Source organism: Ricinus communis, chromosome 4 (genome assembly GCF_019578655.1).
Source record: "Ricinus communis isolate WT05 ecotype wild-type chromosome 4, ASM1957865v1, whole genome shotgun sequence".
Lineage (NCBI taxonomy): Eukaryota > Viridiplantae > Streptophyta > Magnoliopsida > Malpighiales > Euphorbiaceae > Ricinus > Ricinus communis.
In genome coordinates, this window is record NC_063259.1 from 32073378 (window position 1) to 32099091 (window position 25714).

The window sequence follows — 25714 nt, forward strand, 5'->3', positions numbered from 1 at the left end:
TTGGCTCTTCATTTTTCGTTTTCTTTTTCCTTGTTTTGATATTTCACCCTCTGCCCCTCCATCTTTCATCCATTGTTCTCTTGTCTTTTAAGACTTTTTATTTATAGGACTCTGCTTTTAAGAAGGCTATTTTTTAAAATTATTATTCTGATAACTAATTATTAATTTTTCTGAAAAGATAATTACTATAAATATTTTTATTAACTAACACGTATTTAATTTTTATATTATTATATTATTTTTTAACAGTAAAAATAAACGCTATTATTATTTAAATTAAATTTGAAATATAATTTTATAGTAAAATTAATAAAAATATCTAAAACAATGAAAATTATAAAATTAACTTAAAAATTTATTTGCTTGAGTCACCTATAAAAATAAAAGTTGACTACTAAATTTGAATGGAATAGTATATAAATATGATTTATTGTTTCATTCAAATATCAAATCAAGAAAATAAAGATTGAATTAATAAAATTAATTTGATATTTACTTGATAAAATACTTTTTTCTTGATTTCTTTTTTGATAAAGATAAATATTTATTATACATTTACATCATATTTCCTTAATGGCTGAGTTAGCATTAAATAGCTATAGATATGGAAATCAAATCTCAAAAAATTCAAAAGTGAAATTAATATTAGATAGGAGTTGTAATAGGGGGGCGAATAAAACATTTCACACATAATTTGATAAGAAAATAATTTTTAATTTAACACGTCAGAAGATTGTAAATGTTATTTTTAAAGTAATAAACTAGATTATATATTGCGTAATATTTAGAAAAGAGGATTTTGTATATAATATTTAGTTTTTTTTCTTTTAAAAGCATATAATAATTAAGTTCAGAATAAACATCCATTACAGTCATTATATGATAAATGTTTATATTCAAAGGGAAGTGTATGCATTTAAGAGATACCACAAAGTTTTGAATGCAACATTAAATATGGTGAAAACCCTATTTGGTGATGGGTTGATGACGAAACCATGAGCCTATAAAATGATTTTGTTAATAAAGAAAAATAATGTAAAAGTAATACTAAAGTATCCAAACTAGAATTTCCATGTTTATAAGAGAATATAATAGCAAAAATATTTACAATATTTTCGGCGGTTAATGTTCACATAAATGCATTCCTTAGTTATAGTTGCAGGCTTTAATTTGAAAAATAAATGCTTTTTCCATTTTTTGAATGGAGAATTTAATATTATTTATTTATTTTTCTAACAAAACTTGTGTACTTGGGATATCTTGGCCATGGGGAGGTGTAAGTATTAAAGATGGACCATAAAGGGTTTAGACGCAACCATTTAATGGCATTTACAACCCTAAACGACAAAGTCAATAAGTCTCTAAACATCACTCTCTGTTTTAAATAAGAAAATATATCGAAAATATATATATAAATTAATGAAAGCTAACTGATGCTTATTATAATAAAATGTGACTTCATGGAAAGAAGTCAATATCATTTTTAAATGAGGCAATAGCGTAATTAGATTTACTTTTTGTTTTTCTTTAGAATAACTTTGGATTATATGTAATTGTAAAATCTCTTTATGTCCGTATTTTTTAAATTAAATTAAGTTTTATTATTATAAAAGGAGTATAACTTTATAGAGGTGTTATTACAAATTTTTTTAATGATCTTTATAAAAAATGTGATATATAATAAAGTATACATTAATTAACCATTATGTCAAAATCAAGCTTATATTAAAAGAACAAATATGTACAATTTAAGACCTATACAATTTAAAAAATATTTCAACTTCGATGAAAAATCCATAGACAATTTAATAGCTATAAGTCATTACATCCCTCTTTTAACTTGAAAATATGAATTAACAACTCTAAGAAATAAATTATTGTCTCAAATCATTACACACACACATATATATATATATATATATATATATATATATATATATATATATATATATATATGGAGGCGGTTGTTATATATTATATGTGTTTTAGTTGAAATGAATACTAACACTGAGAGAGAGAACTAATCAACCGACTTTAGCTACTAACTCATTTAATTTGCTTATTTGACACTCTCCCTCAAGATTAGCATATATATTGCTTATGTTCATCTTGTCTAACAGAAAATTAAATTGTCCAGGGTGTAAAGTCTTAGTAAGAATACCTGCAATTTGTTCTGTAATCTTCACATAAGGCAATTCAATAATTCCAGCCATTACCTTCCCTCTCATATAATGACACTCAAGCTCTATATGCTTTGTCCTTTCATGAAAAGCTGAAGTTTTAGAAATGTGCATAACTGATACATTATCACAATTCATCACAACAGCTTTGTCAAACTTTATATTGAAATCATTGAGTAAGGCGGTTAACTAGACTATCTCACTAATTGTTGAAACCGTTACTCTATATTCAACTTCTGCTGAACTTCTCGAAACCACATTCTGCTTCTTGGATTTCCACCTTATAAGAGAATCCCCTAAGAAAACGCAGTACCCTATCAATGAATTTCTTGTCTCCTTGCAAGCTCCACAGTCACTATCAGTGTATGCTATAAGTTGCATCTTAGATTTGGCTGAAAAGAAAACTTCTTTCCCTGGTGAATTCTTTAGGTATCTAATCACTCGCTGTGTTGTTGCCAAATACTGTTCAGTAGGCCTGTCCATGAATTGAGTTAGAACCCGTACTACATAACTGATGTCCGACCTTATCAATGTCAGGTACATCAGTTTTCCAACTATTTTCCCATATTTAAATGGATTCTGTAACACATGATCATTATCATGCATCAAATAATGATTAACTTTAATAGGGACACTAGAAGGTTTTGTTGTTAACATGCCATATTCCTCAATTAATTCTAGAGTATACCTTCTCTGACACGTTGAAATTCCTACTGAAGTTCTTGCAACTTCTAAGCCCAAGAAATACCTCTATTTCCCTAAATCCTTCAATTTGAAGGATCTAAGATGATATAAGTTGGTGCTTTGTGAAATAGAACCTCAAATGGTGTTTTACCATTAAGAAGAGTAGTTAGAGTTCGATTGATTAAATAGACAACAATTAAAATCGCATCTCCCCAGAACTTGATTTGCAAATTAGCATGAAACAACAAAGATCTTACCACATTCAAAATTTGTTGGTGCTTCCTCTCAACAGTGCCATTCTATTAAGGAGTATAAGCACATGTCCTCTGATGAATAATTTCTTTGTCATGATAAAAATCATTCAATCTGAACTGAGTTCCTTGATCTGTCCTTATAACCTTGATTGGCGGATGAAACTGAGTAAAAATAAGATTGTAGAAGTATTTGATCCAGTAACTAACTTGTGATTTATATTTATGAAGAAAACCCAAGTACATTTACAAAATTCATCAACAATTGAAAGGAAGTAATGATTCTTATTCAAGTCAGTATGAAAGTACGGTTTTCAGACATCCATGTGAACTAAGTCAAAAGGACCTGCAACTTGAACTACTGATTCTGGAAATGGTAACCTTCTCAGCTTAGCCCTTGGACAAGTGATACAAGGAATATTCTCAACATTCTTACAAGCAAGCAAGTGATTCAAGGACGGAAAAATCTTTTTAGGAACATGACCTAACTGTCATGCCAAGTTTCATACGAAACTACATTTATAACAGATAAGGATTAAGTGTAACAATCCCAATATGTGTGACCTGAGCAATAGATCCGTTAGGTAACTTCACAACACAACTAGCAATAGTCTCACAAGAATCAAAGAGATCAACAGAACACACTATGCGTGATATGACTCATATGTCAACCATTAAGGGAGAAATTCCATACTTAACATCAACTAGCATAGATATGGATAACACAAAAAAATCATTACCTGCAACATTGATGAGATGATTTTTTGTATGAGATGAGGAAGTTGTTGATGCATTAGTCTAGCCAGTAAGTAAGCTCATCTACTTGTGAATTTTCTCCTTACACAAACTCAACTGATTAAAGGGTCTCGATCCCATTGATTCATCAAGATCTTATGATTTTAGTATAATTTGATTAGCATATGAAGTGTTATTAATAAGAGCAGCATTTTTACCTTTGGTGAACTTGAAGTCTGTAGGCAAACCTATAAGCTTGTAGCATTTTTCTCTCAAATATCATGTTTTACTACAATGAGTGCAATACAAATTAAGTTTTCCATTCTTGACTGCCGTTACAGCTGCATCATTCAAGACTTGAGACTGTGCATGAATGGATCTTTGACTTTCTTCCCTTAAAACCATGTTATAGGCTTAATCAAGACTTGAAAATGGTTTTATGATGACAATCTATGAATGTAAAGCCTAAAATAACTCATTCAATCCATTCAACAATTTACAAACATAATCCTTTTGTTGAAGATTAACATATACTTGAAAACAATTTTGATTGCACTTTCCACATGAACAATGTGGAAGTGGCCTGAAATTCCTCATTTCTTTCTAAATACTATTAAGATCAATGAAATAGGCATCAACATATCTTGAACCTTGAGTTACTGTACATAAAATATGTTGCAAATGACAAATCCTAAAATCGTTTGATTGAGAAAATCTCTAGTTCAATTTGTTCCAGATTTCACTAGCTCCTCCATGTAAAAAACAATAGAAGCAATAAGAGCAAAAATCAATCTCAATAACCAGGCTACCATCAAGTTGTTACAACGAATGCATGCAAGGTAAAGAGAACTTTCTATTGCTGGTTTAGGTATACTTTGATTCAAGAAACCTTATTTGTTTCTAATTGAAACACCAAGAAGAAAAGACCTTTTCCAAGATGAAAAATTCATCAAAGTGAGCTCTGGTGAAACGATGACTGAACTGTGATTCTCAGTGTGATGAAGGTAGTAAGGTGAAGTTGGATCTTCCAGGAGATTGACATTTTGGTTAGTGTTTTCTGCCACGATTGAAGCTTGAGAAAGAATAAAGAAGATGAGAAAAAATGAAAAGAACTTTTGTAACCGTTTTCTTGAATCTAATCCATATGCTCTGATACCATAACAGTGGGAGAAAAAGAGAGGACTGAAGAAATATGTAAAGTGTGTATTTACTAAGTTAGTTACGTGGCTTATATAAAAGTTTTTATGTAACAAGCAAACCAATCTAAAGTTGCCACCTCATTAGGTTGTTACTAACTAAAGAATAAATTACAGTTAGCTAACTAATCAACCGACTTCAGCAACTAACTCATTTAATTTGCTTCTTTGACAAATACTATAAAATTTCATGAAATATATTTACAAATTTAAATTTTTTTTATTTAATTGAAATATAAAATTATTTAAAATTTTATATAACTAAATTTATAAAATTAGTTACAACTAGAATAACTTTTCACATAAAAAATATAATTTCTAAACTAATCGTATTTTAATAAGTCAATATATTTTATAAAACTAAAATTTTCGTTTAATTTTACTATTTTATTTTTATTTATTTTTGTAATTTTCTTAGTTATATTCATTTTATTCGAATTAAATTTTTTTACTGTTACACTATATAAAAATAAATTTTATAATAGATTTCAACAAAATAGAAGTTAATAATATAAAATATTATGATCTTTAATTAATATAATTGGAACAGTATTTTATTCATATAAATAAAAAGATATATTGTCTTTTGTTTTGATATTTTAAATACTTTTAAAAATTTTATTACGCTAATAGTGTTTTTTGAAGTAATTCTATTAAAATTTTTATTTATTATATTATCATGACTATTATAAAATTCATCTCATATATTGAATTAATTTTATTTGTTGTAGTGAAATTTAAGACATTACTATTATGTTGAAACTGTTTCATTTTACTTTTTGTTTGAAAAGTAAAAAAATACTAAAATACAGTATTTTTTTTTAGTCGTTTGAGAGGTGTGGGAAAAGTAAATTAGGTAAAGTAATTTTCCTTTCATCACATATTTAAAAGCATTTAGGTAATTTGATTTATTCCAATGGATTATTATATTATTCTAAAAAGTGTTGACTTTTGTATTAGGGGAGGAAAAGTTTGACACATTGACTTTTTAATGAAAAAAATATTAGTTTCAGTATTGAACTCATATAATTGGATATTATGAATATAAAATGTGTTAATCGCCTTAAATAATTATCCATTTTGCATTTAAGAGAATAATAGCTAAGGAGTTTGAAGATGGTGACTTATTTTGAAAGTATTTGTTTAGTTTAAAATGGAATAAAGAAAGACGGTCTATTTTGGGATGTTTTTTTATTTTTTTTTATTTTTCATGCACCAAAATTAAAGGAGAAAAAAGGCCACAAATAATGGGGCCATCTTAACTTGAGGCCGACAAACATATGAACTGTGAAGTGGGCTACTCATAAATAATCTGAGCCTAAAACTATAAGATTGTCTCACTCTGTTATTTTCACGCTGAAATCAATCAACATTGACAATTCAAACGGTTGTCATAAATCTCTTTATATTTATTAAACATAATTACATATTATTATAAAATAATAATAATAATAGTGAAAGATGATAAAATATTTCAAATTCAAAATTTCTAGAATAACTCATTTAACAAATTATTCTGATTGACATTAATATAATTATAATTAATTACCACGATAAAATATTATTGAGAATCAATTAATTGTACCGGAGAATATTAAAATCTAAAGGAAATGAAAAGGTAAATGCTATGTTGAATTATAATATTTTTGAATAAATAAATTTCTTATGTAAGTATTTGAACTGTAATTTGAATACTTTATAATATTGCCCAATTAGGCTCAACCAATAGAAACAAAAGGAGCGAGGGGCGATGATGAGAGTATAAAAATAATGGTTGGGCCCCCGCTAATATTCTCTTCTATCTCTCCTCTTCCCGTAAAAAAACAAAATAAATAAATAAAAGGAAAAAGAAACTACACCGTATCTCAAGAAAAAAAAAGAGATTTTAAATAACCGGGGAGCTGCTCTACGCTACCCGTAGTTCATCGCTATCAGCATCTTTGAGAGAGTGGGCGAAGGAAGAAGAAGAAGAAGAAGAAGAAGAAGAAGAAGATGCAGATCTTCGTTAAGACCCTCACTGGCAAGACTATTACTCTCGAGGTCGAGAGCAGCGACACCATTGACAACGTCAAAGCTAAGATTCAGGTACTTCTTTTGTTTTTTCTTTTATCTTTTCTTAATTTATGAGATTATTTTTTATTGAAAAATTGTTGCTTGGAGTTTGTTTCTCGCTGAAACCTTGTTTGCTACTCTGGGTATATGTTATTATTCTTTTTAACGCTAGGGTTGCGAATGTCTCCAGCGATGATGATATTAATAAAATTTAAATTATCTCTTGAATTTGCCAATAGCTTCAAAATTTCACATCCTTTTGGTTGCCCAACTGAATTTTTGACATAAATAGATTGATAATCAGTATATTAATAACTTCCTTGCTAGAAATTGTAATGAGATTTTGGGTTTTGATTTAGGGGTGTTGTTCTTTGTTTGTGTGTTGCTAAACTGTGTGGAATATAACAATTGATGTATTGTTATATATTCGATTAGGATAAGGAAGGGATTCCTCCAGACCAGCAAAGATTGATATTTGCTGGTAAGCAACTGGAGGATGGGCGTACTCTTGCTGACTATAACATCCAGAAGGAGTCCACACTTCATCTTGTTTTGAGGCTTCGAGGAGGAACTATGATCAAGGTCAAGACTCTTACTGGAAAGGAGATTGAAATTGATATTGAGCCTACAGATACCATCGATCGAATCAAGGAACGTGTTGAGGAGAAAGAAGGCATTCCTCCTGTCCAGCAAAGGTGATGATGTTCATCTTTTCTACAATATATTTCTCTATTAAAGACTGCATTTTTTTTGCTTTGTAGTATATGAGAATTCTGCTATGCATCAATTATCTGATCCTAGGACAGCTATCTGTTTCCTTCTTGTGGAGTAGAAGCAAGTACTGAATTTGACAAATGAGCGAAATTAAAGAAGTATGATCGTCTAAATATAACTTCAATGGACTCTATGCAATATCACTACTTGCTTGCTTAATTAGTAATGCTGAACCTAGATAATTTGTTGTAGTGGGGAACCAAGTTTCAATAAATTCAGCATGGTACTTTTTATGTATTCATTTAGATAATATATAGTGTTTTATCATGAAATCATTTCTCCCGTTGATGCTTGCTACTGATTGCAGGCTTATTTATGCTGGGAAGCAGCTCGGAGATGACAAGACAGCTCGTGACTACAACATTGAGGGTGGTTCTGTGCTTCATCTTGTGCTTGCCTTGAGGGGTGGTTGTTTTTAGATGGTGCCTGTATCTTTTAGAATGTCTTTGTCTGTGACGTGTGGATAAGCATTGAGACTACAATAGGGAGGATGTTCAATTCATTTTCTGAACATGAGATTGTTCATTTCCCAGTCAAGTGATCTGTTTCTATTTACTGTGCTTATTTTGTCTTGCTATATCTCTAGGCCTTTTCAAAGTACGCAAGTATGATATGCTAAATTCATATTTTCATACTAAATTCATGTTTGCAATTCATTATCTGATCACTGTTAAAGTTTGAATCAGCGATGAGATAGCCCCAGCCCTCGCCCAACACATCTCTCTCTCTGTCTCCTGTTGTATGCAGTGGCTCAGGTGTACCTTATAATTGCCATGTCTGCAAGGGAAATCTGCGACTGACTTCCTTTTCAAGGTTTAGAAACTTACTGAGGTTTTCATGCTGTTACTGCGAAGAAAAAGCAACAGCAGCTTCCATCATTCTATGTGTTTGTCTATTCCGTGAAATAGGCGTCCAATTGTCAGTACTGATGAAATCATCATAAAACACAAGCAATTTATGATGGATTTTATTAAAAGGATTACGATTTCAGCCTGCTATTTGTTATGTACTACTAGTACCCTCATCATCATTACCCCTAATGGGCTTTTATTGTAAGAAATGATTTGGACTAATTAAAATCTGTTCATCCTTGGCTCTGCAAATGCAGGATTACGAATTTACCGTAGAAGATTATTTGACATCCACAAAGCCTAATTTTATTTAATAATAACATTAATAATAAGAGAGGGCCCAATGAGACTTTTGATCTCTCTCCCATTCTTAAAGAATTTAAACCTACTGCGTCTTTGCAAATTGTCATTTGTAATAATCTGTTTGTATATTAATTTCTGAAAATTAATTTCTTTTGATAATTTTTGACATATAAATTTTTTATATTAATATATATATTTATTTTTACACATAAAATTTAAGTTTATGTATAATTTTATAATTTTTTCTATTAATTTATTAATTAATAATTTATATTTCTAATTAAACGTTCATTCTAATTCTAAGAAATAACATATTAATAATAAATTAATTTTCTAATTAGATAATAATTATTTTAAAAAATAACTTATTAATTATATTTTAATATTATATTAACTAACAAATTAATTTTCTAATTAGATAATAATTTTAATTATAAAAAAATAATATTTTTAAATATTTATTCATTAATAAATAAATTCTTGATTATGTAATAATTTATATTTCTAAAGAATTAGTAATATCAATTATATTGATAGTATTAATCTATATAATATTAGAAATAATAAATAAATATTTTAAAATAATGTTTATATTACTGCACTAAAATCTTAAAAAATATTAAGAACATTTAAAAATAATTAATTTACTATTATTTTTTAAAAATATTATAAATCAATAGTAAATATTGAATAATTTATTAAATTATATCTATTAATTTAATTTTATAATCGAAATAATAATAATGGCCATACAACACATGAATATATGACTAGTTTTATATAGTTTCTTTTCCTAGTCAGTATCTCTTTGGATTTATGCGAGTTTTATATAATTTATTTTTTAAATACTTACCAAGCCTCTAAATTCATATAAGGAGTAATTCCCATAATTCACAGATTTCTATTTTAATTATATTCTATTTTTTGTCCAACATTAATACCCATTAAAACTAATTATTGCAAGCGAAAATGATGTTCATCTTCATCAATTCATCCCAGCGGAGTAGAAGAAATCACGAAACAAGTTTAGTATATTATTGAGGGGAGAATTTGAGTAAACCAATGTTAAAAGTATAAATTAATTTAGCTATATGCTTTATTGTTTAAAGGATAGAATATAGCTAAAAAAATTCAGAATCGTAGTATTTGAATTAAGCTATTTTAGACGTGTATTTGGGTCTTGTGTGGTTATTGCTATTGGATTATTAATATTTCAAATTCGTATATGAAATTTTTTATTTTAAAAAGGTAAAATATATAAAAATATCTTTCAACTTATTAGAAAAATTAAATTAAGTTTCTATTTTTTTTTTCAATTAAACCTATTAACTTTTATAAAAAGTCCAATTAAATTCTCATCATTTTTTCGGTTCAATTAAATTCATTAACTTTATAAAAGATCCAATTAATTCCTAATATTAACAACGTCTAAAATGCTGTTAAGTGTAAAGGTTATTTTGAGAGTATGAATAATAATCGTAGAACCTCCTTTTAGGATTGGTCTTTCTTCATGAAATGTACATTTTTGTGGTTTTATTGCAAAAACATATTGGAGGTGTTGGAATGTAATTTAACTCAACAATTTGCACTCACTCTCTACTTACAAATGAGCGTGATGAAGAAAACAAAAATGTTGTTGCCATTTCAGGTGAGGAAATAAATCACTACTCTTCTTTATAAGTTAGGATATATAGATACTAATTGTGCAAAATAAAAAAAAGGAATGACTTTCTCTCCCTCACGTAACATAAGCGGTTATTATTTGCGTTCTTGAAATAATAAGATCATTACACTTGACAACATTTCGGACGCTGGTAGTATTCAGAGTTAATTAGATATTTTATAAAAGTTAATGAGTTTAATTGGATAAAAAAATAGAAACTTAATTAGACTTTTCGAATAAGTTCAAGGGCATCGTTGTACCTTTTGCCTTTTAAAAAGTATTTATATGTATAAAATTTAACTAATATGAAATTGAATAAATTATTAATAATTTAATAAATAAATATAATTAATAATATCTCAAATTAGATAAGAAAATTTTATTAATTTATTTAATAAATCTATATAAACTAATATTAAAAAAAAACTAATATATATTTTAGATTAAATACTATTGTTTAATTAAAAATAACTTATTAATTAGTATATTAATTAAATACTATTTTAGAATTAAAATAATTATTTAATTAGAAAAGTTACATTTTAGTTAATGTATTAATATAATAGTTTAAAATAAAAATAATTATTTAAAAAACTTAATATTACATATAATGGTGAGCATAATTATCAAAAATAAATAAATATATATATATTAAAATTTTATATTTTTGGATTATATATGTAAATGCTTCATTATGGATAGACTATAGGTAGGAATTTATAATTTATTTATTTTTACTTGATTTCGTAAACCAAATCATTGCCAAAGGCCTTGTAATGCATTTTATTGCAAGTCAAAAGTTAAAAAATTAATTTTTATTTTGTCTCTTTGAAAAGTAAAACAAGAAAATAGGGTCAGGTTGAACAGTATTATATTGTGAGGTTCTCATGCACTGAAACACATTAAGACATGCGACATGCTGTTAGGCATGCTGAACTTTATATATATATATATATATATATATATATTACCTAAATTAATCTTGTACTTTTGTGTACAATACATCATCCTTTTTATCGTTTAATGATGGTCGGTTGCTTTGTCTGAACCTCTAATTCTAATACATGCTTACATTCAAGATTCATGTAATTGGTATCTCTAGTCGTTGAGTAATTATGAAAATAAATAAAAATAAAGAAAACAGATTTAATTGTGTTTTATTTTTCACAGCTATAAGGATTTCAATAAAATATTGACACTAATTCATTATTATTGTTCAGGAAAAAGAATCCATAGGGACAATAACAAAATGAGTCAGTTTTATCGGAATTTTGCCGGTCCGATAGCTAGAGTCGGCTAAATAAAATTTTATATTATACCCATGATTAATTGTTCACAGCCTAATTGAGGGGGCTTGTTCTTCCTTGTCGTTGGGCAGACTTATGATGATTTACTAGAAGCACCAAACGATTTGTTATCTATACTCTTGAGTAATTTAATTTTCAGTCAAAAATTGTTAGGCAAAACAGTTTCCCAAAATCAAGTTCACATGTAAAGAAGAAATTATAGAGGGCTGCATGTTGAAATTTCTTCATCTAGAATGTATATTTCTAAAAGATTTTCAACACCATATTTAATACTTAGGGTCTCGCTTAGGTGTTCTTATGACTTGCAATAAGAAAGATGAAGCTAATTTAAAAATAAATAAAAATTTGTGCGTGAAAGGTTGATGATGATTTTGTATTTTTACAAGTAAACTGAACTTATGTCAACTACTATATTTTAATGATAAATGCTCATATCATCTTATAATAGAAAAAATCAAAACATATTTTGGATATATCATTTAACAGCCACTTTAGTATCAAACATATATATGTAATAGATTAGGGATACAAAGAAGTTAAAAGTAGTATCCTTTAACTAAGTCAATAAAAGAACTAACTACATAGATCCTGTGCAAAGCTCAATAAAATCACCTTACTTACTCTATATGGGACAAACATATAAACTGATCTATAAAATAATTATAACAAAATTGCTGCATTGTTTTTTATTGATTGAGACAAAAGAATTTCTCTCTCCCGAGTTTAGTATAAGGTACGCAAATTACCTTTTGTCATTATCGTTGCTCCAATGAAATTATCTAAGATCATTAAGTTCGTGTCGTAGAAAAATCTTTGAGAAAGAGTCGTTTGAAGTGTCTGTCTTAGATTCTTACATTGCAGGTCTTAAACCCTCTGTCTGTCTTAGATTCTTACCTTGCAGGTCTTAAACCCTCCCTCTGAGTTACCTAACTTTCCCTTCCCTTGGACTGCACTATCAATTTTGTTCATATGGAAATTCTATAACGTATTGACTTTTGAGAGTAGATATTCTTGAGACATGTATCATTTTCAAACAGGCCAATCTCTACATGTGTACAATTTATATGATTCGGAGGTGTAAGCATACGGCATGCTGCATTGCCCAGCTGCCAACATCCTAGCCACAACTAAGCCAAGAACATGGCAAATAGAATACAAGTAGCTTCACCTGCGACATTACTCGCTTAGATATTACTGTCCACAAAAATTTAAAGATAATATATATATAAATAAAGAGATATTTTCATACTACGTACAAATAATTACAATGTGCAGATGATCATGTCAAACCCAGAATGATTAAAGTCATTTCTTTTGAAATATACAGATATGGGTTAATTAGTCATCCAAATGAGTGCAGATATATATTAATAATATATATCACACGCATTTCTTTGCATTCTTGTCAAACTTAAAAACTCTCTCATAACATGTACACAGCAAAATCCAAGCACTCGTGTGACTGGGTTCTTACTATTTCAAAGGAACTACAAAAATAATTTGTCAAGCCTCTAAGAGATAGCTTTACGACTAAGCCACTTGTCTTCCTGCCCTCATTCACACATAAGCTAATCGTCATGCACATGTTATATTTTATATGAATCTAATTTCTTTTTTATGTATATTAATTATTTAATCTCTTCATGTATCTCTCTCCAGATGTCTCTTTCCTGTTTCTATCTTAGACTAGTGTAGTTTGGTAGTCATCAAAAGTCTCCTATGGTAAGTGAGAGCTACTAACCAAGAAGACAAAAACATGTCAAGATTAGGTAACAAATGGTAAAAGCTTTTATAATGTTAGTTTCCCTAACAAAAGACTACGAAGATGCATTAATTAATCAACCTTTCTTAATTATGTCCTTCTCAACTGGTTAGACAATTGTTAGACTTTGTAAGATTGCATGGGGCATTGCTTTGCCTGAAAAAAATTACTGATATTTTTCAAACTTGATTTGTTTATTATGCATATTCAAAAGGCACTATTTTGGGTGGATGACCTAAATCCTTAGACTTGTTTGTCATGAATCTCACAACATTCCACTTGCTAATGTGATAAACAAATTACATTAATTAATTTTGAAACAATTAAAAGAGTCGGGATGATTTTTCTACCTTTTTGTTTATGTTTCTTTTGTAATTTGTGGGCTTTAGCTGAATTATTGGTTAAGTGAAGTTGTTTACTTAATGGGTTTTATTTCCTTTGAAGATTAAACTAATTATTATTATCAAAATGATTATATGCTAAATGTTTGAGGTCTTATTATTTTTTTTTTCTTAAGAAATGATTGAGGTCTTAATTTATTAGGTGAGAATACGGATTGTCAAAATATGGGTCCTTTTTAATTTAGGGGCCTAAAGGAAAAATGATCAAATTTAGGTGAAAGGCCATTTTCAATCAAGAATGTTATAACCTCTAGTAATTAATGAAGAATTTGTTACTTAGTGGATCTGAATGATTTTTCCAGTTATTCTCCAATTAGAACTATGAAGTTAAGTTCTCCAATATATATCAAACCATGCGTCAGAAAATATTCCGAATATTTTTCTTTTTCTATTTCTAATTATTTTGTTGGAGCTTTGCTCAAATGAAGATTTTCCTCACAAACCCCAAAACTAATTGACAATTGTATCATTTAGGTAGACAATCCGGATTTTACATTTAGGTGTCCTCTTACAAATGGGAGATGTGATTATCAAATTAGTTGTAGTCACGTAAAAAGTTTTAATTATTAAATGAAGGAAAATTGTTTCAGTTTTAAGCTAGTAAAGTTGTAAATACTGATTAATTGGTAGCTACCTTTGCTTAATTAATTAATTACTCGCTTAAGGATTTCTACTCCAAATTATATCAAAATGAAGATAAAGAAAGTAAGAGTAAGTTTTTATTATTGTTATTTAAAAAGACAAGAATAGTATTTTGAGCTAATTCACGTATCAATCGGCATTAAAATATGTTTTCAAACCATTTTAAAAATACATTCTTTGCATCTGCTTGATGCATTTATAAAAGTAAATTCTAAAAATACTGCCAACCCAATAGTTGGTGCAGAGTGGCGCACTAGGTCAAACAAAGACGCTAATTGAGAATTATCCTTTATGAACAAACAGGTAATTAAGTAAATGAAGAAAACTCTGATGTAGTTTTTTCCTGGCCAGGAAAAAAAAGAAGATAAAGGTGAAGCAAACACAGTCTAGAACAGGTAACAAAGAGTCAACTAGACAAATTGTTGGGTGCCTACATCGATCAAGAAATAAGAAGTAAATTCAACATCTCACACTCCATTAACATTCTCTGAATCATATTCTGACCACTTTTGTCAAAACCCAAAGCCTTATTACATACTTCCATCTCATTTTCACTTGGAACTCAGAAATGATCACCACACACATGTGGGGTTTGTTTTGCCTTTTTCTTCTATAGGTGTACTCAATAGAACATGCATGAAATTTGAGCCTACTTCAATTTTTTTTTTTATTTATTAAAAACAAATTCTATTGATTAACTGTTTAGTCTTTAATCTTAATAGTCGATTAATATTAGTTTGATGTTAACTTTTTCCTCATTTTAGCTGCATGGAAATAATTGGCAGCTCCTTTGATTTCTTATACTTTTTTGTAATGGGTACAGTGTGCACGTATATTAAAACGTGTGCTATCTCTTAAACCCAAACCCAGTGTTTCTTTGTGTTAGCAAATAATAATATCACCAATGACATCATTAATCAAATACCTAATAACCTTACAAAAACGTTTCGATCCTCTAATGAATGAGACTTGTAATCCGATTTTCCCTTTTACGGATTTTCTTTTAGATTACTTAGACTTTGTTTTGTTCACACACGCACATACTCTACATAATTCATTTGACAGTATGTCCATAAATTATAATTTTCTATCTTAACCTTTGGTTCTCATCTTTACATGAATGGTTTATATGCATCCACGGCCGGGGATGGATGCTTATTTGAACAGTTCAAATATTGAATTTTATTTGCCATTACAGTAGTTTCTTAAAAGTCTCCTGACAGTTTGAAAAGTTAAATAGGTTCTCTTAAAGTTTTTAGTAAGAAAAACAATTTCTTGAGTAATAATTCTAGCAGAGTTTGTAACATCATGAATACAGTTCTGAATATGATTTGGTACCATAAAATTTTCTCTCAGTTCGTATACAAGGAAGAAAATCTGTGAAGTAGTCTGCAATTTTTCTCCTTTCCTTTTCCATTGCACTTTTTCTTTTTCTTTGTTAAGATCATGTCTGCAGTTTATAGGGAGAAGCTCTGGGAAGAAATTGAACAGATATATCATCTTGCCATTTTAGGAGAAACTAACATAATGTGAGAAATTTGAAAGAAGAAAAAAGGATAAAAGGAAAACGAAAAGATGGCAGAGTTGCGGCTTTGAAATATTATCAAAGTAAAATAGTATAAAAATCATAAAAATGGTAAGAAATCCTGTTAGTAAAGTTACCAAAGCTGCCATGATTACATTTGTAATGAGAATAGGAGTATAATATATGGCATGAATACACTGAAATAAAGACAAATATATGCACAAGTCTTGGCTGTGCATATATCGGTGTTGAAAATAAAATTATTTATGTATAAATGCCATATATATGTTCTTTGTGAGTTTGAATTTTCAAAAACAACTAATTATGATACTTTTTTTTTTTTTTTTTTTACAATAAAGGCTTAATTTTTTACAAGAGAAATTATGATATAAAAGTTACCCAATTAAAAATGATGACATCAACAAGATGATGAATGATGCTATTTGTGATGGAATGGACGGCCAAAAATTATGACAACTATGGTACTTTACATTTTAAAATGTGAAAATGAATATTTAACTCTAGTTGATTATATATTTGAGCTTCCTAAACATTGTACTTATATAGGACAATAAATAATTATTTAATATTTTTTATTTTTTGAAAAAAGTTACAGATATTTAGTAATCTTTTCTGGATCTCCTTCTATTTATTGCTCTATTTGGCATTGTACTTAATGGCATGAACCTTGTGGCCTTAGCCATCTCTCTCTCTCTCTCTCTCTCTCTCTATAAGTCTGTACCCAGATTTTCTATATAAAAGAGAGAAAGGTGATGATAAAGATTCTCTCTTGGTATGCATATATGTAAGTGAGTGAGAAAGAAAAGCACTGTAATCGAGAGACTGCCATGGGGAAAGGAAGAGCGCCTTGCTGCGATAAGAGTCAAGTGAAGAAAGGTCCGTGGAGTCCTGCTGAAGATTTGAGGCTCATCACTTTCATTCAAAAACACGGACATGAAAACTGGAGGGCTCTTCCTAAACAAGCTGGTTAGTGATCTCTCTCTTTCTTTGATCCTGCATTCCTGGGTTCTTGATCATGGGCAGTCAGTCCTGTTTTCTTCTTCCTTGAAATTCAACTTCTTGATGTGATCATGAGATTTATTCCTATTCTGATTCTTGAATGATTATCATCCCTTATCATTCCAGATCTTCCTACCTTTTTCTTTTGGTATCGCCCACTGTTTTCTATATCATATTATTCTTATTTAAGCGTTTTTCTTTTTTCTTAAAAGAAATCTCTCAATCGAACAGTGACACGCAGTTGTTATGCTTTGTCTTGTTCTTGAAATAATCTTCTCTTTTTATTTTTTTCTAAAGAAAGAAAATCCTGTATTGTTTTTTTGAGTGTGTTGACTATAGTACTGTCACCAAAACATTGTACAAAGTAGGGACGAGGGCAAGTTTGAAACGTTTTTATAGCTGATCAAATGACCTTTGAAATCTGAGATTAAGGATAAGCCACTTGTCTATGCGTATAACACCATGGAAATGACTAACCCGTCTCTGTGATATCAAGATTTTTAGCACAGCACTCTCAACACTGCCGCCGGTGACTTATTATATATATACATATATGGAAACACCAGCATAGCATATTCAACCATCATTAATATTCTTCTACTTGTAGATAACCACCCGTATCTGTAATTTTAGCATGAATCATTCAATATTTAGCAAATTTGTTGTCAACTAAAGCTTAAAACCGTCCAATCATACCAAATGATTTTATCTGCCGGTTTTGGATATGCACAGCTTAATGCTTAATGCTTATTGCTTTTTTATCGGAAGAAAAAACACACTTATAACTTATACCTATTGTTGCATTCCTATATAAGATGTATGATACTTATAAAGTAATTGTAAATTTAAAATATTTATAATATTTTATTATTCAATTATTCAAATATATGCAATTCATTCAATAATTGGAAGGAATATATGACTTTTTTCTATAATAATTATTCAAATATTTAATTCAAAAATTTCTAAGATTAAATTTCAATACTAATTTGGTAATCTATCATGTCATTTATAGATACGATTAATTAAATATTAATATATAATATTATAAAAAGTCAATAAATATAATTAATAAATAATATTATATATTTCTATGTAATTGATTTTGACACGATAAAATTCTTATAAAGATTTCTTTTTGATAAATTTTATTTTTAATATTAAAAAATTTAAGAGTTAAAATAAGATATATACGTACAAACATATATTTGAATATTTAAAAAGTTTACGAAAAATAAAGAATAAAATATTACTTCAAAAGAAGCCGCAAATTAAAAAAAAAGAAAGAAAAAGAAATTCACCATCACCACATAAATCAACGTAAAACATATTATAGGAATTGATAGTCACATCAAAAATAATATGCGATAGGACAATGGGTAGCTAAACTCTTGATTCCGTGGACCATGATGAGATACAATCCTATGTAGAACAAAGAAAATTAGCAACCAATCACTAGATATATAAGACTCGTTTCCTTTGGAAGAACAATAAAACATTTGAATAGGTAAACAACACTACTTACCTATCTAAATGGCCGATCTAACACGCAGCTTGGACTTTTTTTTAGTGCTCATTATTAGTATTGTGCTGGGTTAGAGATGCTTCATTTTCTTGGCTATATATATAAACACATGGAAAATCTAAGAGAGTTTCAAACTCCGGGTGGTTGAATTGTGGAAATTTACCTATATCCAAGCCATCAAGAACATTCAGTCATATTATATCATATATTAACATAATTTTTTATTTTCATTAGAGTTGATTAGATTATATTTTAATATATATTAAACTGATCAATTTTGTTGTTTTTGGTTTTATAGGGTTGTTAAGATGCGGGAAAAGTTGTCGTTTGAGATGGATTAATTACCTAAGACCAGACGTAAAGCGAGGGAACTTCACCAAAGAGGAAGAAGACACCATCATTACACTGCACCAAACTTTGGGAAACAAGTAAGATTCTGCCCCCCCCCCCCCCCCCCCCCCAAAAAAAAAAATGATGCACCAAAAAGAAAAAATGAAGAAGAAACATATATCAGTATTGCACTTTGTTTAATGACATGTCTCATAAACAATATTTAAATATTATTTTTCTTTTCTTCAGGTGGTCAAAAATTGCATCCCATTTGCCGGGTAGAACAGATAATGAGATCAAGAACGTATGGAACACTCATTTGAAGAAAAAATTATCATTCACAGACAAAGATTCTGACAACAGAGATGAATCAAAGGAATCTTTAACGACTACTTCTTCATCATCCTCTTCATCCAGCACAATCATGTCATGTGGTAAAAGGGTTCCTGATCATGATCATGATGATCAATGGAACCATGGCTCTGTGACCAAGAGGACCAGGGTCTTGGATACTATACCAGCAGGTGAAGCTAAGGAATTTCCAAGTTCATCAACTTCTTCCAATAATTCCAATGTCACAAACTACAGTCAAGTTGATGACTCTAAGCAAGATGATCAAATATTCAACTTTTCAGGACCTTGTGATATTGTTCAAAATATATTAGAAGAGGTGAACAAACCGGAGATTGATCAAGATGTAGCGGTGGAGATTCCTTTTGAGTCAGATTTAGATTTCTGGAACATGTTAGATGGACTGAATTCTTCATTATCTATGACTAACAGTATAGAGAGTAGCTGCTGCCAAAGGTCATCAAATCTTGGAGATGCATATAAAGGAGGGGATGAAAACAAGAAGTGGCTACGGTACTTGGAGAATGAACTAGGACTCGAAGAAGTTACGACAAAAGATGGAAGCCCTGAAACTTTATTAGATCAAGCTGGAATTGAAGAACCGTTGGTCACTGAGACTTTTCAGTATGAGATACCGGTGAAGCCAGAAGTCAATCCTGAAGTGGGATATTATCATTTGTGGCCTTCTTCATAAGACTAAACTTTACTATAAAATTAAATACCAGTAGATTTTGTAGAAACATATATGGAAATTAATTTTCTCATGATCAGAAATATACAATTTTTAGTTGTTGTTAGTACTCCTAACCTTACAATGATAGGTTAACTAGGTCTCGCTTGATGTATTATGGGTTAATTATGCAAGCCGGTTTCCTCAAAAAAAAAAAAAAAAAAAAAGAAAAAGAAAAAGTTTATGTAACTCATGGATATGAATCCTGTGAATGATGTTATTATAATTAATAGATTTTTATTATATTAATGAGCTTCGATAAAATTTTAATTCATAATTCTGAAAACGGTTTTAGTATCAATTGAGCTATATTCAATTGATAGCCTTTTCTTTCTTTAATACTATAATTAGAAATTAATTAACGGATTGATTTTTTTTTTCCAGATACTGAAATTTTTTTCAAAGTTGTTGAGAAATCTGTTCAAGCATTTCAATTAAGTGGGTAGGTAATGTACTTGAGTTACCAACACTAAAACATGTGTGTAAAGAAATCACCACATGTAACGTAACACATAAAATAGATTGAAAGGAGAATATGCTGCTCTGACAGTAGAACTATAACCATAAATTGATTTCAGAATCAAGTTGAAGCCAGTGAATGAATCTCCTTTAATCTGAACGAATGTGGAAGTAGTTTAAATCTCAAGGAAAAATGTGCATGAATTAAAATATGTCTATGTTTTGGTGATTGACCAGTTATATGTTCGTTGCTTTGTCTATCGCATCAGCTAATATGTAATGGGTCTATTTCACTTCAAACTGCAAAAATGACTAACCAGATTAAGATTCTCTTCAACAGACTCTCTATTTGATTTGGAAGAACAAGAGCCAACAAGATTAATAAAACATATATACAGCTCTCACCTATTTGTTGTGAATTAGCTTATAATTAATAACTCCATCCATCAAAACATTACTTCGGTTTCAATTGAGCTATCCTTAATTGAATGCTTTTTTCTTATTTTACATTAAAAACAAAAAGCAAAGGAATAACAAAACTAAAATCTATAGAGATAAATATACTTATTTCTCAAAATAATATTTTTATATTAAAATCGAATTTTCATACACTTGAAATAAATATTTCAATTACTTTTTATATAATCTACCTAAAAATAATATATGAAGTAAAATTGGCTGTCACTCATTTTCAAGCAGGAAAATAAAAATGAATAGAACTGATTGAAAACGACGTTTCTCAAATGTGAATCTGTCAATAATATTAATTTGCTGTGATTGAAAATAGTAAATGAATTGAATTGTTCATAAACTCGAAGCATAGTGGGGCAAGTTCATGTAAAAACTGCTATCGTGCAAAAAACAGATTGTTCATAGTCCAACTGACGGCTAGCTATCAAAATCTTTCTAAGTGGGTTGGTAATATATTGTCCATATATATGCTGGATAAGTTGTCTTTTTCATTTCTTGAACTACCCTTTTAGCATATTCCATATAAAGAGGTCAAATCAGAGTCTTTGGTTGGACAGATTATTCTTTGTTAATTTATGTATCAGAGAAGTTCAAATGTCTAAGCAATTAAAACAGGAGATTATATACCTAATTCTTTCAAGATGTGGGACCATATATATAATAATAATGATGTGGCATTGACTTAACCAATTCTAGTATTGTCTTCTACTAATTAGTTATTTCTCAAAAGAATGTGAACGCACCAACAATTTTGGAACTAGGTATTATATTTATCATTGGCTTTTCTAACAGTATTTGAAACTTAAGGAAAAAAAAAAAACAGGTTTGATAATAACCATTTAAAATTGACTCTACAAGTAGCTTGACTGAGCAGAGAACTAATAAATAAGTTATTTTCTAGCTAACCTGGTTTTGTTCCTACTCGCATTGTAATAAATTCTAATTTTCTTCTAAGAAAATCTATTTCAGAAAATAAGATGTAATCTTTGAATCTGAAGGTTTTTCTCTTATTCTCTGCTACCTTAATTTGTCATCTAAGTTCAGAATGATTAATTAGTATTGGTATCACTTTAGCTTCAACGTAAAAACAAAGTCAGAATATTGATGCTGACAGGTTTTTGATCAGTCAAAAAGTCAACCCCAATGTTTGAAAGGGACTATTAATAAGCCAAATATATAGTTCAATCATACTCCACTGACCTAACCAAAAAGCATCTTTCGCAAGTTTTTGAAACAGAAAGAAAAAATAATAAACAAACTTTCTATTCCCAATCCATTATCAAATCATCAAAGTCTGCTTTCGTAGGCATAGCAAGGCCTACAAAATAAGCCCGATCCTGATAAGATCACGTTGTGGAATGTCAGGGTTTAGGTTTAGGGTCTTTTGGGCATTTTATTAAGTGGGCTTGTGAATTGTTCTTGCAACTATGACACCAACAACCTTCTGTACGAACAGCATATAATTAAGCAGATTACATAAACTATGGACTATTACAATATCAAGCATCTCTTACATCTTACAATTATAGAATATGCTTGCCACGGCAAAAAAATATTAACATCTTTTACGAAATACTGTGCAAATATTTCATAGCAGATTGACATTAACAATTATTGTCTAATTAACGGTTCAGAAGAGTGCAAAAAATAGATGATTACTGCCACTTCGTTCTATGTTCACGAAGAGTGACAAAAGAACTAAACACCTATATGCCTATATGATTTTGCTAGATTAGAAGAATGAAAACAATCTCAAGAATCAACCTTTGATGGATTCTGTCACTTAAGAGGAGCTGCTGACGGGCAACGAGCATTTGGTTCGAACCTCACCTTGAATTCCAGTCAGCACATTAAGGTTCGACATCCTCACCATAGCTCTGGAGAAGTCCTTTCTGAAGGTTATTCCATCATCTGAAGAATAAAGCCTCACATATCTTGCAGTGTTCTCATCAGCCATCAATTGTTGGTCAGAAAATAGAAGTCCTCTACCCCGCAGCAAGTTCCGATAGTAGTGGGCATCAAAACCTGTTCCAGATGAGACTGAAGTTGATAATCCTTGAGAAAACATCAAACCGTTAGTCGGATTCTTCACTTCTCTTGACATCATGGGAACAGGAGCCTCATCATGAACGATGCTGCTATTGTCTTGACAATTAAGTCTCATCTCATTGACAAAATCAGAAGGCATAGAGGGGTCTGGCTGCCCTGTTCCTTCAAAGTTATCCAGGCGACCCTGAATGAAGTCACAGCCTATTCTGCCCACATTGTGCGCGCCTATAGGTAATTAAGGAATTAATGGAACCACATGCCTACTTCTCTATTTCGTTCAACAACATATAACAAGAATGAAGGGAAACATGCAGAGTGAAATACCTAGAAGGCTGACTGTTTCTCTTTCATTAAAACCCCTGAGGGCAAAGAGATCAAGTGTTTCGCTGATGTTCCCATTAGGCTTTGGAATCTCAGCCATGGCTTCCTGAAAGTAGGATTGGGTACTGTCTCTCCTGCCTGTAAAAACTGGATAAAAAGGACCACCAGCCTGCCAAACAGAGGAAGAGATGTAACATAATACTTATAACAATGGTCTAGGTTGAGACTGAAAAGTAACTTGCCTGATCCAATTTAATTTTAGCTATTGTATTTCCAGTTCCTTAGTGTTAAATAGAACTAGGTTACCTTTTCCAGGATGCTAGGCAACCAAATAAAGGAAGGAAAACGAAGCATAGGCCTTATGTCGAAATACAATTAATCCTATTATAATTGCTATTAAACATTCATTATCCAGACACCAAACTAAACTCTTTGTAAGTAACAAAAACTAGAACAAATTGTGTGTTGATAATTTATGAATAAGTTAATTTCTTTATCCAGCACCATGGTTTAACCTAGACCTTTCTTAAAGTCATACTAGGCCCTGCAAACTATTGAACACAATTAATTCCAACTTTAACATAAGAATGGACAAGCTTAGTCTATATAAAAGCCAAGGAGAAGAAAAGCAGACCAGAACAACCCCATCTCTGGTGGCCAATGCCAGAGTATCAGCGCACGAAACCACTCCTGGACAAGCATTTTCTAGGTCCTTCTTGATCATGTCTATTTTATCAAGACCCTTCAAGGTCCTGTTGGGGATAGCTTGCTTCTCAATGGAACGGTTACTATTGCCATTGCTATCATCCAAAAAGACTGAAGCATCACAACCCTGATACAAGAGAGGCAAACATTGTTTAAGATCAGTAAGTATCACCAATATCAAGAATGAGACAGAACTCATTAATATAAATATAACTGATACGAGGAAATCCGGACATTTCGGGAGAAAAAGGAATTTATACCCGAATCGAATTAAGAAACAACTTTGTTTCCAACATTAGAAATTATAGTTGATAAAATTCTTGAAAAAATCTAACTTATGATACAAACTCTACATCCATAACAAATCAAGAACCAAAGAAAAGCCAATTATATATTATAATCCCACCTGGATCGAATTCAAGAATACCTTTAAAACAAGAAGGGAGAGGGCGATGATTATTGCTGTCTAGAGCAAGAAATTAACACCCTGATCAAGAAATACAAAATTGCAAGCAAGAAGATATGAAAAGAAAAGCTATAAAACATAACATACACAATGCTGTTGTACAACTAAAGAAAGAACCAAAACCAATTTCATACGAACCATAGCTAGATTAATAAATACAAAGTAATACAACCCATTCAAGAAAAGAACATGCAGGCACAATGACAAAGAAAAAGAATCGAAACCCCGAGAAAGAAATGAAGAATGTACCTTGATAAAGCAATCATGGAAAAAGAGCCTCAAGAGACCGGCAGAGACATCATTATGCTGTGAGTAAATGGAAGCCATTCTTGATCTGACAATGGACTCTGCTTGAGGGCATGTTTGGCGATAGAAGTCGTACTCAAGGTCATGAATATCAGCCGTAGAATAGGTGCGAATAATCTCATCTCTTTGTAGAAAAACAGAGAAATTAATGTCTTCCATTTGATCAACCTTTGGATTTCTTAGGGAAAGGAGTACAGGAATTATGAGCATAACAGCAAAGAACCGTCTTCTCTTATTTATAAAATCAGCCATTTTCTTTGTGTCTTTCGTTTCTCAGATCGTTTACTACTCGTCGAGATTCACTATACTCTTCTCTCTCGACTCTTTGTTACTTCTTTCTGTCCCTAAAGATTGCAGAGAGAGATGGAAAGTATGAAGTGAAAAGAGCGCCAAAACAATGAGGCTGTCACAATGCCCTTTTAACTAAATTTCTCTTGGATTATTGATAAATGTTCTTTTTTCTTCAAAATTTAGTTTTTCTTTTACATAAAAGAAAAGGTATATATTGTTACTAATTCTTCATGAAAAAGCTAAACAATATACTTTTAATTGGAAAAAAAACCATGAATAAGAAAAATGGAAATACAAAACAACTGATCTTTGGATAGGAATGAAAGGCCCAACTATGATATATACAAGTCAGGATGATGGGCTT

General features: G+C 30.0%; 3 protein-coding genes across 4 annotated transcripts; 2 read left to right on the forward strand and 1 right to left on the reverse strand.

Moving 5' to 3' along the window:
- The first annotated feature begins 6864 nt into the window (after positions 1-6864).
- LOC8272597 (ubiquitin-NEDD8-like protein RUB2) lies at positions 6865-8531 on the forward strand. The gene is made up of 3 exons (XM_002513332.4): positions 6865-7131; positions 7534-7793; positions 8180-8531. Exons 1-3 carry the CDS (start codon positions 7039-7041, stop codon positions 8289-8291), a joined length of 465 nt encoding a protein of 154 aa, XP_002513378.1. The 5' UTR covers positions 6865-7038; the 3' UTR covers positions 8292-8531.
- A 7959-nt stretch (positions 8532-16490) lies between these two features.
- LOC8272596 (transcription factor MYB58) lies at positions 16491-20349 on the forward strand. 2 transcript variants are annotated; one of them, XM_015715610.2, is made up of 4 exons: positions 16491-17313; positions 19170-19299; positions 19451-19725; positions 19837-20349. In XM_015715610.2, exons 1-4 carry the CDS (start codon positions 17175-17177, stop codon positions 20244-20246), a joined length of 954 nt encoding a protein of 317 aa, XP_015571096.1. In that variant the 5' UTR covers positions 16491-17174; the 3' UTR covers positions 20247-20349. The 2 variants fall into 2 exon arrangements, with proteins under 2 accessions (XP_015571096.1, XP_002513377.1); XM_002513331.3 differs by having other exon boundaries at positions 16493-17313; positions 19451-20349.
- A 2418-nt stretch (positions 20350-22767) lies between these two features.
- On the reverse strand, positions 22768-25537 carry LOC8272595 (putative Peroxidase 48). The gene is made up of 4 exons (XM_002513330.3): positions 25003-25537; positions 24217-24414; positions 23586-23751; positions 22768-23486 (listed from the first exon to the last, which is right to left on the reverse strand). The coding sequence occupies exons 1-4, from the start codon at positions 25309-25311 to the stop codon at positions 22996-22998; spliced, it is 1164 nt and encodes a 387-aa protein (XP_002513376.3). The 5' UTR covers positions 25312-25537; the 3' UTR covers positions 22768-22995.
- Between the last annotated feature and the right edge of the window lie 177 nt (positions 25538-25714).

Coding starts and splice junctions, on each gene's coding strand:
- LOC8272597 (XM_002513332.4), top strand. CDS start 7,039: ATGCAGATCTTCGTTAAGACCCTCACTGGCAAGACTATTACTCTCGAG. Junction 7,132..7,533: donor ACGTCAAAGCTAAGATTCAG/GTACTTCTTTTG, acceptor ATATTCGATTAG/GATAAGGAAGGGATTCCTCC. Junction 7,794..8,179: donor ATTCCTCCTGTCCAGCAAAG/GTGATGATGTTC, acceptor TACTGATTGCAG/GCTTATTTATGCTGGGAAGC.
- LOC8272596 (XM_002513331.3), top strand. CDS start 17,175: ATGGGGAAAGGAAGAGCGCCTTGCTGCGATAAGAGTCAAGTGAAGAAA. Junction 17,314..19,169: donor GGCTCTTCCTAAACAAGCTG/GTTAGTGATCTC, acceptor TTGGTTTTATAG/GGTTGTTAAGATGCGGGAAA. Junction 19,300..19,450: donor CACCAAACTTTGGGAAACAA/GTAAGATTCTGC, acceptor TCTTTTCTTCAG/GTGGTCAAAAATTGCATCCC.
- LOC8272595 (XM_002513330.3), bottom strand. CDS start 25,311: ATGGCTGATTTTATAAATAAGAGAAGACGGTTCTTTGCTGTTATGCTC. Junction 24,415..25,002: donor TCCATGATTGCTTTATCAAG/GTACATTCTTCA, acceptor CTCTTGTATCAG/GGTTGTGATGCTTCAGTCTT. Junction 23,752..24,216: donor CCAGAGATGGGGTTGTTCTG/GTCTGCTTTTCT, acceptor TCTGTTTGGCAG/GCTGGTGGTCCTTTTTATCC.